This window comes from Cinclus cinclus, chromosome 14 (assembly GCF_963662255.1).
Source record: "Cinclus cinclus chromosome 14, bCinCin1.1, whole genome shotgun sequence".
In the NCBI taxonomy this organism is placed as follows: domain Eukaryota; kingdom Metazoa; phylum Chordata; class Aves; order Passeriformes; family Cinclidae; genus Cinclus; species Cinclus cinclus.
Genome location: NC_085059.1, coordinates 11,155,780 through 11,168,786, shown reverse-complemented (window position 1 = coordinate 11,168,786; position 13,007 = coordinate 11,155,780). Strand labels below are relative to the sequence as shown.

General features: G+C 39.5%; 1 protein-coding gene across 1 annotated transcript in view; it reads left to right on the top strand.

The window, feature by feature from the left end:
• The window catches only part of FSTL4 (follistatin like 4), a 210,344-nt gene that overhangs the window by 179,688 nt on the left and 17,649 nt on the right, over positions 1-13,007 (top strand). Inside the window, exons 7-9 of the mRNA XM_062502164.1 lie at positions 3,782-3,902; positions 11,045-11,206; positions 12,248-12,382. Coding sequence (XP_062358148.1) covers positions 3,782-3,902; positions 11,045-11,206; positions 12,248-12,382 — 418 coding nt within the window. The remainder of the gene's footprint in view (positions 1-3,781; positions 3,903-11,044; positions 11,207-12,247; positions 12,383-13,007) is intronic.

The window sequence follows — 13,007 nt, the reverse complement described above, 5'->3', positions numbered from 1 at the left end:
TTTCAAGCAAAACTTTTCCATGATTCCATGATAATTCACCTTCCATGGAAATGAAGAAAACCGTGTCTCAGAACTTAACTTTGTTTGCCTTTTTCTTCACTGCCTGTTCTTCATGGGATGATACATTTAAATATCTTTTCAATTCACTGTGGGACATTACTAGGATCGAGTAGGGTAGTAACAGCTCCCTGGGGTGTGTAGCACTTGCTAAGCCTCCTAGACAGCCCTGAAATACTCAGTCTTAAAGGTGGGATAGATCTGGGGAGAGAATAATTATGTTGCATCAGTTTTGTAGATGTTTTTGTTCTGCTCTGACTGCTTTCAGGCTTGTGGTGACTTGGAGAACTGGCTTAACAAGCAAAAGCCATCTGAACTAAGTCAAAATATGTGGAAATATTCCCTCTACTTTTCCCCATTGTGAATTATTCCCATTCCCTCAACCCACCCCATCCACATCCCAGCAAACCGGAGCAGCAGCTCAGCAGCTGTCAATGCCCACTCACACCCTGTTAGTGCAGGGCAGTGGTCTGTGAGCAGCTGAGTAGCTCCTCAGAGCTCCCAGAGGCAGTGCAGCATGGAGGGGGATATGGGACACATTCCAAATACACCTCACAGCTTCCAAATGCAACACAGCACTCTTGACTGCAAGATGTGACATTAGAGGCTGTTAAGGAATCAAAGAGTCATCATTTCTTAATGCTTCAGGGCTTGGGTTTTTACAGCACTTCCAAATACACTCTTATGAAATACACAAAGAAAGTGCTTGTGCCTAAGAATGCATCCATAGATACAAAATGTAACATTGAAATCCTAATGTACTAACTATATCCACTAGGAGAAACCATGAGCTGCAATAAACACACAGAAAGTAATTAATTTGTTAGAGAATTCAGCCTACTTTTTGTAGCAACAAAAGGTTTAGCATTAAATATTTAATGCCACAATCACTTTTTCCTTCCCACACCTAAACACTTTTAATTCTTAATAATGTTATAGTTATGTATGGAGTTACTGTGTGTGGAAGTTCTAATACACAGCTGATAATTCCCTTCTATGCCTGATATGGTGATATGGGGCTAACATAAATCATCTTTGATAATTTCCTTTAAGCACCAGAAGTATAAAAAATAGATTTTAAAAGTCACAAACTGTGCTTTTTCCAATACAAGCCCCTCTTCTCAAGAAAAACACATTTGGAAAGGAAGATAGTAATCCAATAGTGCTGCACCTATTTGGTTGTGCAAGAGTTTTTGCTTATATTAATACATTTTTATGCATTGGGGAAAAAAGATCATCCTTGAAAAGACAATTACAGAGTACAAACCAAGCATTCAGAATATTCTTCTGTGGTATTTTAAATAAAATAGCAAACTAAAATATAGAAGATTATATTGCCCTGTTTTTCCACAACTCCTTATAAATCATTCTACTAAAGTAGCCATCCTGCTTTTATTGATCTAAATTCAATTTTCGTTTCTTTTAACTTAAAAAAACTGTTATTAAGTCCCCTTCAGTGCAGGCATTTTCTGTATCTCATGCAAATATCATTTGACCAGGGTTGGTGTCTTTTCTACTAGCAGTTACTCATGCATCTTTGTTTTCCATCAGGAGAGATCTAGCTGACCAAAATATGGGTGAATGCTTGAAATGGGGATTTTTGAGTACATATTTGTAATAATGTATTGGATAACTCAACCAGCTTATTCCATAGCATAGATGCCTGACACCAAGGTGACAAGAATATTTGAGATGCTTTTAATTATAGATAACGGATTTCACATCATCTATGGATTTAATATGATTCTTTGTAGTTGTTCATACATCTGTCCATTGGAGCTGCACAGCCAGCAGAACCAGGTTATAATTGTGGATATATCTGCACCCTCTCAGGTGATGGTCTGTGCTTTGGCAAGGGTTAAGTCCTGCCAGTAAAGTCCTTATTTCTTAGTGCTTGCTTTCAATCTGCCTTGTTTAAAAATGTCTCAAAACAAGGCAAGTTCTCAAAATTCTCTCCCCTCTACCAGTGCTGACCTGCCACTGAGAGGTGAGTCATGAAGATGCTTCTTAGTGCCAAATAGAAGATTTTTGAGAAGATTCATGAGCAGATAGAAGTAGTGCCAGATTAATCCATACTGCAATAGACAGGCTGTTTTGTACTTCTCTTGAAGGGTGCCAGCTGGTACTGTACATCTGCTGCAGAATCACAGCTTCCTTCAAAAAATGTTCAAAGTGTGGTGTCTGGAAAGGAAGGTTCAAACTGCAAAGAACATGCACCCTGAAGAGGCAGGAAATGTAAGATGTAAGGAGCCCCAAAAGGTTTGTGTTTAGAAATCAGCCCATCCACTGATCAAACAACTCCTGCTTGTAATCTCTGAGTGCTTGGCAGGGGTTGGCAGCAGCAGGTGGATGTGGATGGTTCCTTACAGCGCTGGAGCTGCCATGGGTGCGGCAGGGAAGGAGCAGCAGCAGAACTTCTGTGTTTGGATCCCCTTCCTCCAGCACAAAGAAAGAACCCAAGTTCTTGACTCTGAGCCAGCAGATCAAAGTGATGTTCCTGTTTAATCTGTCCCCTCTCGTGGTTTCTGCCATAGCAGAGGAGGTGATGAGCTGTCACCTCCTCACTGTACACACTGCTGCACAGTCCAGACACGAGGGTGGCAGCAGGCAGGACCTCCTTGGAAGGACTTCCCCTGCACACCCTGGGCTGCAGGCTGACTTGCAGCTGTGTGTTGGTGCTTTGAAAACAAGTGCTTGTGTTTTCATAAGCAGAACCGCTCTCCAACATTCACCCAGTTGTACTGGGTTTGTGCCAACCTGACTCAAAGTTGAAATTTCCCTTAATACTGCAGTGAAATTGCTCAAAGAGTTCAATCTAGCATACTTCACATGTGGGAAATGATTACAGAAAAATCATTCTGTCAGTCATGAACTGTTTTTAAATGTATCCTCCTTGGTTTGCTTAGAAACACAAACAGTGAAGCTGCAGAAAATCTGAAGGTTGGTGGAGTAACAAAAGAAGCTGCTTCATTTAGCCGTCAGTGCTGTGGTTCTCTTAACTATAATTCAGTAAATAAATATTGAAATTAACAAATAAATAAGGAATTGAAATAAATTCCTACACAGGGTGTTTGTACAACATATTCAAATGCGAAAAATGTGTCTACTAACTCAATCCTTCACATTTGTAATCAAAAATTGAAACAATGCAAGAGCAGATCTAGGAAGAAGAAGGGGATGAAGAAAGATACTTGTTAAGCAGTTACAGAACTAAACAGGTATGTTTGAGAAAAGGGTTTTTGTCTCTTTCCTTGTCTCCTGCCTAGGATATTGTCTGAGATAAGTGACAAAAGATCTTCAGTTCTTTTTCATCAAGTCTCAAGGCTGCAAGTGCATTTTCTAAGAACCAGTACAGATAAAGGAGACCTTAACCCACCCAAATGTTAGCATTTTATGCATCTGAGGTTAACAGGTAGATATTAAATTCCCCCATAAATTAAACAGCTGGAAATGGCAATCTCTTTATGTGCAAAGAGCACATTGTTAGCAGCAAGTGCAAAAGTCCATATTCTCAGATGAGTTACTATACCTTGCTCCTGAATCGCTGCTCATTTTCTCCCTGCATGTTGATTTATGAACTTTATAGCCTACTGTTCAAAATTCAAGCTGTGTCCCCAGGCTGCATTGCTATCAAAACCTCTGAACAGGTAGTCTCCATTCATGTAGTGTTTAAAATATTGTTACTAAATAATAAGGCACCTTTCCTGTCTTTTGTTCCATTCAGGATTTTGGAGAAGATGATTCCCTCTACATCACCAAGGTAACAACTATTCACATGGGCAATTACACCTGTCATGCCTACGGCTATGAAGAGCTGTATCAGACCCACATCCTTCAGGTGAATGGTTAGTAAATTGCATATATGACATTCCATGGAAACATTCCCTAAGAAAAATTGTGTCTTAACCTCATTCACACAGAGATGTGTAAAGCCACAGCCTAAATTATCTGTGCATGAGAGTGAACGCAGCTTTGGGTTTGCTCACTTACACTGTCACGCAAGCAGTCAAAACTAAAAGTATCAAAGGGTGTATGTGTATAATTACCTGGGCTTCAGGAGGTATCTTCACTGTAAAACAAGCTGTCAGTGACATTTCCATTGAGTTCAGAGCACCGTTTCCAAGTATCTCTTACAGTAATTACTGCTTTTGTCAACAGAAGTGTTGCCTCAATAATTTCTTCTTCCAGCAAATCATTCCTGCTGCATGAAATAGCCCAAGATATTTAAATAAATACAGCAATGTTTCCAAAACCTGCTAACTCCCAGCTACATATTCAGGTTATCACCTGGTTATACTGAGCTTGTTTTGCTGAGGGCTATTTACACTGGCTCACTGGATTGAAAAATGAGGGCAAACCAATTTACAGGTAAGAGAATCACATAGTCCATATTCCAGCATTCTTGTTCACCTCCATCCCCTGGACTTCATTTGTTCCTGCTGGAACTTATATTCAGGCATTCACTATCTGTCTCCTGACCTCAAACTCCCTCAGTCAAATTTACTTTAAAATTACATTAGATTAAGCCAGCATTTAATCAAGGGACCAGCCCATAGAGTGTCCACCTCCATAGCAGCAACCAGCATTTTTCAACTTTAGACCCATTTTTACATGTGCTGATGGTGCCCAGCAGTGTCTCCAGAACAGGGGACAGGGTCACCCATTACTAACTATGGGTGCATTCTGGTATGAAATGGGATGTACACTATGGGTTGTACTCTGGAATTAAAGTATTTTTTTTTAGGAGAATTCAGTAAGTTTATTACTGGGTTTATATAATAAAAGGAAAACCAATATTTAGTCCTTTCTCTAGGTGTGTGTTGACCCACACAAAGGAGAGCTTTCAGCTAGAAAGAGCAGACAGTTAACACAGAGGTCAGTAACAAGAGGAGAAACAGTAAAGAGGCATACTTATGTATTCTAAAAAGAGCTGTTGTGGACATGAAGTTTTGTTTTGACAGCAGCTCAGGTCTGCTGGATGTGTATAAGTGCTCACCCCACCACACAAGTACCTGGAGGAGAGCACAAAGTATCTGATTGATCTGAATGAAAGCTGACTTAATGTCTCTACATAATAATTTGTCATCTTTTGAGAAAGTAAACTGTAAATCTCAGCAGAGTGGATAACTAAGTCATGTATGCTGCAGCTGAGAAAATAGGTTTCCTTCCTCCAAGTGTTGTTTATTTGATGAATGGCAGTTGAAAGAAAAGCCAGCTAACAACTTAATCCCATATCTATTATGTGATGTATTTTGAGGTCTGAATGGAGTTTAGTTGGCAGACAACAATGTAGACATTATCAGGACTGAGAATAGAAGGTCCAAAGGCTTTGAAACTTAAACCAGAATGAGAGGTAACCTGGATGGAGTGTGGGAAGATGGTGATTTGTTCCATACTCGTACTTTCCACTTAGATTTAACTTGTTATTGAATGATCACATTTTCTTTTTAAGTGCAAGTTTCATACCATAGCTGTATGGGGGCTTTCCTACCAAAAGAAAAATGCTGTTGCACAAAAACCACTATCTATGTGTACTTTTTAATGTGCTATATAGTCACTAAATGCAGAATAAAATGCCTTGCATTCTGGTATCAACTCAGGCCTGCAAGAAAACACTGCGGGGTCTAGAAATCTTTGTCTCACAGGATCTGATATTCCCATGTGAGCTATTAGGCTTTGCAAATCTGGCTTTTTGCAATTCTTGATGTGGCTGCCCACATCACTACATTCCCTCCTTTTGTGCCTGCGTCACAGTTTCCTCCAGCAACTGATGCAGGGGTGACAGCCCTGATGGCAGGACAACGTTGTTTGCCTTCAGGTGCATTGGAGGGTTCCCAAGGCAGAACCCTTCACCAGGAAACCTCGGGTTTCAGTAACTTAAAGGACAAATTGAGGAATTTTTCTTGACAGGAGTAGAGGGAAGAAACTGAGCCAAACTGAATTGAGTGAAGATGCTGACAATCTAAGTGTAGCTGATGGGCTCTGTTCAGTGCTGGGGCTTGTTTCTGTCTGTCTGTATCAAACTGAAAACTCCATCTTCAGCATGGAAGGGCATTTGTTGTTTTCCAGTGTTGGACTAAAATGGTAAGAGAATGTGACAGAACCAAATCAGCCAGAACTCAGGTGTATGTTCTCACCTGTCTCCCCTAGGGAGGCACTGATCTATTTTCAACATCAAAAATATGGTGGCTTTTTATTTTAAGAAAATTATCAGAATTTTTCTTTTCACGCCTCCCAAGTTTGTCTGGGAGAGAGTTGGGGGTGGGAGAGAGCAGACAAAGAAGAACCAACTCGAAGTAAAAGGGTTTATCCCCAGCCCTTCCCAAGCCCACTGTGTCTATACAGGCAGGTTCTAATTTTTAGATTGTTTTTTAGTTAATTCAGTGTTTTCAAAGCTGCAGTAACTCTTCCAGCATCCTTGGGTCCTTTTCTGTACCACCTGGGCGCTGTTTTACTATTCCCACTAAGACCCATCAGTGAGCTCACAAAAGAATCTGATCCTAGTTACATGTGCTCTCTTATCCAACATACTAGATGATCTTTAACTCATTTTTTCTTTGCCTCTTTTTAGAATATAACACTAGATTCTCACATTGATTAGGTAATATAGAAAATAAGGAAATACAAGCTTAAATAGAAAGTTTGCAGCCCAATTATGATAAGTGTTTTTGAGATTTGGAGCTCTTCTACTGCTCAACTGCTGAATGCTATGCAGTGTTTCCCTTTTTATCAGATGGTTCAGGATATCCCCAATAACAGGGGTAGATCCAGATGCTTATTTTGACAAGCAGAGATGAAAATCCTCTTAGGCAGAAAATGTGAAGATCACCAGGTGAATATCCCAAACTGCTGGCTCACATCTGGGCAAGAAGCATGAAACATGTGAAATGGGAACATCAGCCTGTTTGATGTGAGAAGTTTGGTTGAGCTCATCAATCTTAGGCTTCACAGTTACTAGTAAAATTTAAGTCAGTGTATTTATACAGCTTGCCCTTAAGGTCTCTGGAGGAAAATAAATTGCTGAAAGGCATTGTTTAAACAGTTTAAGAATTAAAAGTTCATCCTGCGTTCTGGTATCATCGATCAGGAGGAGCCAAGAACAGCATGAAAATTATATTCTCTCCCACATAAGGAAGGAAATTGCTTGGGAAATGTGTACAGCATACACTCCCTCACTCCTCCTACACTGTAGGGAGGAAGCAATTTAGCACTTTCAAGAGGAAAAAAGAGGTCCTGAGGATAAAGAATCGTATAAAATAGTAATCAACTATGAAAACTGATAGTTGGCAAATCAGTGCTGAGTTTATGGCATCATTTTCCTTGGTCCTTGCACTCAGGAAAACATCAGCATAAATCAGAATATTGTATTCCTTGAAAATAATTTTTAAAAAGCCATTTGAGCCCAATTATAAGGGTCCAAATTTTCCAGTAAGCCAGATGTTACAAGCACGGATGTTTTGTTAATATAGCTTTTCAGGAGAAAACATAAAATGCTGCAAAGTCCATTCAAATCATAAATGGAAAGAGTAAGACCTCTCGAGTAAATTATTAATCTGTTAATTATTGCTAGACCCTGGAGTATAGAGCTCCTACAGTAGTGATGGATCTCTTTGGACCTTGGTGCCACCATCTGTGTTCATCATGTGCTTTATCACCTGAGCTGTTTAATAATAAGGAATTGGTCTGCTCACAAGTGAGGTGCTGCTCAGTATACAGTAGTAGGCAATCTACCCAATCTCGTGCTTGTTTCAATGCCTTTTTTTTTTCCCTACTTTGCTCAAGATAATGGCATTTTTATATTGCCCTTGGCTGCAGACACAGTAATGGTTAGCAATGATATATATTCACCAAGGGAAAAAGCAAAGGGTAATCCATATATCCCAAAGTCTGGAACTGAAATCTTTGCAAGTTTAATGTGCTTACCTGGAATGTATTAATTTGTAGGAAGGACAATAAAAATATATTCTGCAGTTTGCTGTTATCACAAGGCATTTACATGCAATAATTTACCTGTACAGTGAATCAAGGGAGAAAAAATAAAATGTTTAAAAATAGTAGGAGAAGGAAAACTGTAAGAGAGCAGAAATGGAGGTGAAGCACATATTCTTTGTAGGTGAAAACAAAGAGTTTCCTTATTAATTACTCTTGAAAAGACACCTTGCTATAATTCTAAGTTAATTTTCATGCAGAGCTCTGACTCAGTGTCTAGGACCTGTGAGCTACCTTTGGCAGTATAAATTTATTGTGTTTTCAGCCCTGCAGGTAAAATAGGTGGATTATTCATGTGAAGACTATCAAGGCATGAGAGATGAAAGTACAGTCTGTTTGGTGTAGGGGTGCCCTGATTCTGGGGAGCTGATGGCTGTGGCCATCCTGGGAAGTGCTGACACAGTTGCCAAGATGATCAGGAAAGCCTAAAGAAACCCTAATATTAAGTAAATAACAACCATAATTGGTTTGAGAGCATTAAATAGGTGATGACTGGGATGGGCTCTGTTTCTGGAAGCTGGCAGGTGAGAAAACACTTGGCTTGGAGTAAAATTTCTCTGGTGCCTTTGGCCATGTGAGATCTCAGCCAAGTCAGTTGATTTAACCAGGATTTGAAATTCAAACCTTCTTGAATATTGTAAATAGTTTTCCTCTGTATTTGTAGGAGGCACACCGTCTTGTGGCTGTGATTCTAAATAAATCTTGTAGGCCTTCAATGGACCTCACTTACTAAATAATTTCATTCAATAAATGTTACTAGTAGCAAGCAAATCATTAAGTGCAGGACTTTCATAAAATTCTGTCAAAGTTAACAAAAATTACCTTTATCCTATCATCCCTAGAGACACTGACTCAGAGAAATTTACTTTAATTTTCTAAAGTACTAATAAAATGAGGAGCTCCTGACTCTCAGTCCTGTTCTGCTGAATTGCTGGGATGCTGATTCCTAAATAAAGCAGGGATGGCTCCAACAGCCAACAGCATCTCTGGCAGCAGGTCCCTTCCCCTGCTTGCCTTCCCCTTGATCTGGCACCTCCTGAAGTCAGGAGGAGCTACAAACCTGACAGTAATGGGGGAAAGAGAAGATAAAATGCTAGAAAATGCTTCTATTTAGAAATTGAAAACTCAATTAAACAAACCCTCTTTTCGATAACCCGCTGATTAAAATGTTCTTGAATGGTATTTCCTTCACCGTCCTGCATGTTACAACACCCTTTCTTCAGGTAAAGGAAATAGGGAACCTAACCCACAGGTCCAGTGCAGAGGTGGAGTTCAAAGCCATTCCTTTGCTAGAGGTCCTTTTTTATTTTTTTGTTTTCCTCTGCAGTTGGCTGTAGGCATTGTCTCTGAGATTACACTTCAACAATCTCTTGCTTTTAAAGCTATAAAACCCAAGTAGACTTGAGGGCTTTCTCTTGTGGCTGATTTCCTTCCAAGCTGACAGCTCAGGCCTGGTTAACTCTTGGCAGTTGGTGCAGAAGATAGAAGTGAAATACATCTCTCTCTGGTAAGGCCCATAAAAAAATAAATATAGAAAGGTGGGAAGTATATGCTACTGAATGTATTTATTTAAACTATACCCATATGGATATGTAGACACATAGCAAGCTGCAAACCAGGATTTTGTTTTATTCTAAAACAATGGTTAAGACAATTTAATTTTGATAATCATGGTGCCTAATGATGTACTATATAAAAACAGAACAGTGAGTTAGATATCTTAAGCCAGTGATTTCCAGAAGTTTATTGTTAAATCGTTCAGGCTTTATTTTTAAAAAAGCCAGACACAACCCACTAATTTTCATGTCTTCCACCACTGCCACTAGCAGTTATTTATTTTCCTTGGGGACAAAGTTGGGCTCCCCACATATCACATATCCACGTTGGACTCTGGCCATGGTTTTACAAAACTGTACAGCTTTCAACAGCTACATCTTGAATCACAAAATCTCCTAATCTGATAGAAAAGCTGACTTCTTGATCGTGAAACACAAATACCATCAGCCATGGTATGAGACATCCTCACATTTCCTTTTATTTTTCCCTCAAGGTGAAAGAGTGTCACTGGTATCTTTCACTGATGTTGCAATATTGAAAAAAAATTTTTAAGTGTTTGAGTAAATTGTTAAGAAATGGTTAATGGGTGGTATTATGCCTTGGTTTGAGCACGGAAGGAAAGATGATTGAAAATCAATGAACATCTCTGAAATTGTAATATAATTAGTAGTTCTGCCAATGGAGTCTATTACATAGTTCAGGAGTGCCTTTGCGAAACAAGGTAAGTCATGTTTTGAAAATCTCTCAGTGAAAAGAAGTAATTAATAATCACTCTATTTGTTCAGAATAAGAGGTGGTGAATACACAAGCTACTTCCTGATGGATATTCAATTAAATACTGAATATTAAGTTATTTCTCATAGGCAAGATCTCAAATTCCCTCCTAGATTCAGTGAAGATCTGAAGTTTATATTTTAATTATTAAATATATCAGTACCCATGTTAGGTTTTAATCCAACTAGTAAATTTAGTTAGTCACTCAATGAAAGCAAGAGCAGTCTAAATACAGAATTGGATCACAAGGCTGCTCCCTGGCATTGGTATATTAGTTTACTCTTTTCTGTTACAGAATCATAGGATCACAGACTGATTTGGGACAGGAGGGATCCTAGACACCATCTCGTTCCAACCCCCTGCCATGGCCAGGGACACCTTCCACTAGACCAGGGTGCTCCAAGCCCCATCCAGCCTGGCCTTGAACACTTTCAGGAACGGGCAGCCACAGCTTCTCTCATATGCCAGTGCTTGGAAAAGTATTATTTTCTATTTTCTGCCCCCAAAGTCAAACTGTAGTGAAATCATTCCTGTAGCTTGCACTGACAGCCAGATCAAGCTTATCTCCCTAGTTCTCAGCTCAGAGCCCCCTGTGGGACTGCAGGACAGCAGCAGCTCTTGAGCCCCAGCACAGGGTTTCAAGTTCCCAATTCCTTGCTTCCCACAGTGCCTCCAGTGATTCGCGTCTACCCCGAAACACAGGCACAGGAGCCAGGCGTGTCAGCAAGCCTGAAATGTCACGCTGAAGGCATCCCTAATCCCCGAATTACCTGGCTAAAGAACGGCATTGATATCATGCCAAAACTGTCCAAACAACTATCGCTCCTCGGTAAGAACAGAATTTTGATTAATTAAAGTATTGTAGACAAGGATTAAGGAGGATTATTTTGCAGTTTAAACCAGAAGTTCTTGTACTTTGCTAAGCCACAGTTGTTGGAAATCATAATTATAAATTATAAAACCCCTGTTTAAAATTATTAAACCCCTGTTCTTTCTTTTTATCTCTTTCTCCTGTAAATTTCCTGGGAATTACTCTATTGATTGATGTAAGTGGTAATTTCATTCTGTTCAAGGACAGCCTTCCTATTTCTTCATTGCCTTGCTTCTTGTGTATGGAACAGCAGGAAAGAAATGCATTAAATTATTTGAAGAGAAATTCATTAAATTATTTGTTCATGCCTAAGCCCACACTGGATGCAAGTCAGCTGAGAATCAGTCTCCCACTTGGCTCTGCTGAAGGAATTGGACTTTTACTCCTCTAGGTCCCTGTTCAAACGAGGGTGCAACAGGGACAGCAAAAAGCAAAAACATTTATTTGCAATTTTCTGTTTAAAAATATCAATCCCCATCTTCAACACATGTTCCACTCTGGCTTTGGTGGATTGTAGCCTTCAGCCTGTGTTGGTAGCGCTGATACCACTGCATAACTCATCCAATATCTTGACATATTCCAAACAAACATGGTCCCACTGCAGAAAGCAAAATGGTAGGAGGAACTGTAGAGAGACCCCTTTAAACCAAAGTTTTTGGTGATCTGATGAAAAACAGTTTGCAAAATTGGAATTAACTTTTCTTCACTAAAACCAAAGCATTTTTCTAACAAAAAGAAGAAATAAATGAAATGCAACTTATAGTTTGACTTGGGATTGTTCTTTGTTCTTTTCTGATGTGGAGTGTGTATGTGCTGATGGAAAGGAGCAAGACATCAGCTCTCATGAGAATCCCCAAAAACCTCTAGTTAAATAGGGGGGAAGCACAATGGCATAGAACCACTGTGTTTAGCCATCACTGGACAGCTGTGGCAATAATTAAGGCAGGGAAGGCAATTAGCAGCAGTGAGGAGCACTGTTTATGAGTGTCTCTCTTACAGCAAATGGAAGTGAACTTCATATCAGTAGTGTTCGGTATGAAGACACTGGTGCCTACACCTGCATTGCTAAAAATGAGGTGGGAGTGGACGAGGACATATCTTCCCTTTTCATCGAAGATTCAGCGAGAAAGACCCGTAAGCTCAATTTTCCATGTATTTATTTCTTTAAATAGTTTTTGAATGTGATGGTATACATGTAATTTAATAGTTCGGGCTATTGCATGCAGTAAGTTGGATCTTACATAAGGTAATGATAGTTCTGAATGCACTTTGATCAGAGGATTGGACACTTTTTGAGGTAGGAATCATGCAGAGAAGGTAAAATCTTGTCCAGGAAGATGGGGTCGTTCATGTGCCAGAAGTATACTGGGTGTGTGATGGGTAACAGCTTTATTGGAGTAACAAATTGGCAATAGTTTCAGGTATCAGGGAATCCAAAATGTAATATTTTGTCAAATTCTATAAACCTCATTGATTTCTGTACAAGATTACCAGTCAAAATTCTTGAGTATTTAGATGTCTGAAAAATGTTGATAATATTGTTTATATTAACTGTTTTTACATCACTGACTGGCAAAATTGGTTTTACTCAGCATGAAATTATACAAATGCTCTCCCAGCTACTCTTCCCACATCTCCCATAGGAGTGCAGCAGTTATCTTGACCACACTGACCCCGAAACAGAATTGCTGAAGGAGATGATCAGTTGTCCCAGTAGAAAAAGCTCCCAGAGGCCTAATCTTTTCTAGCTCTGCCATCT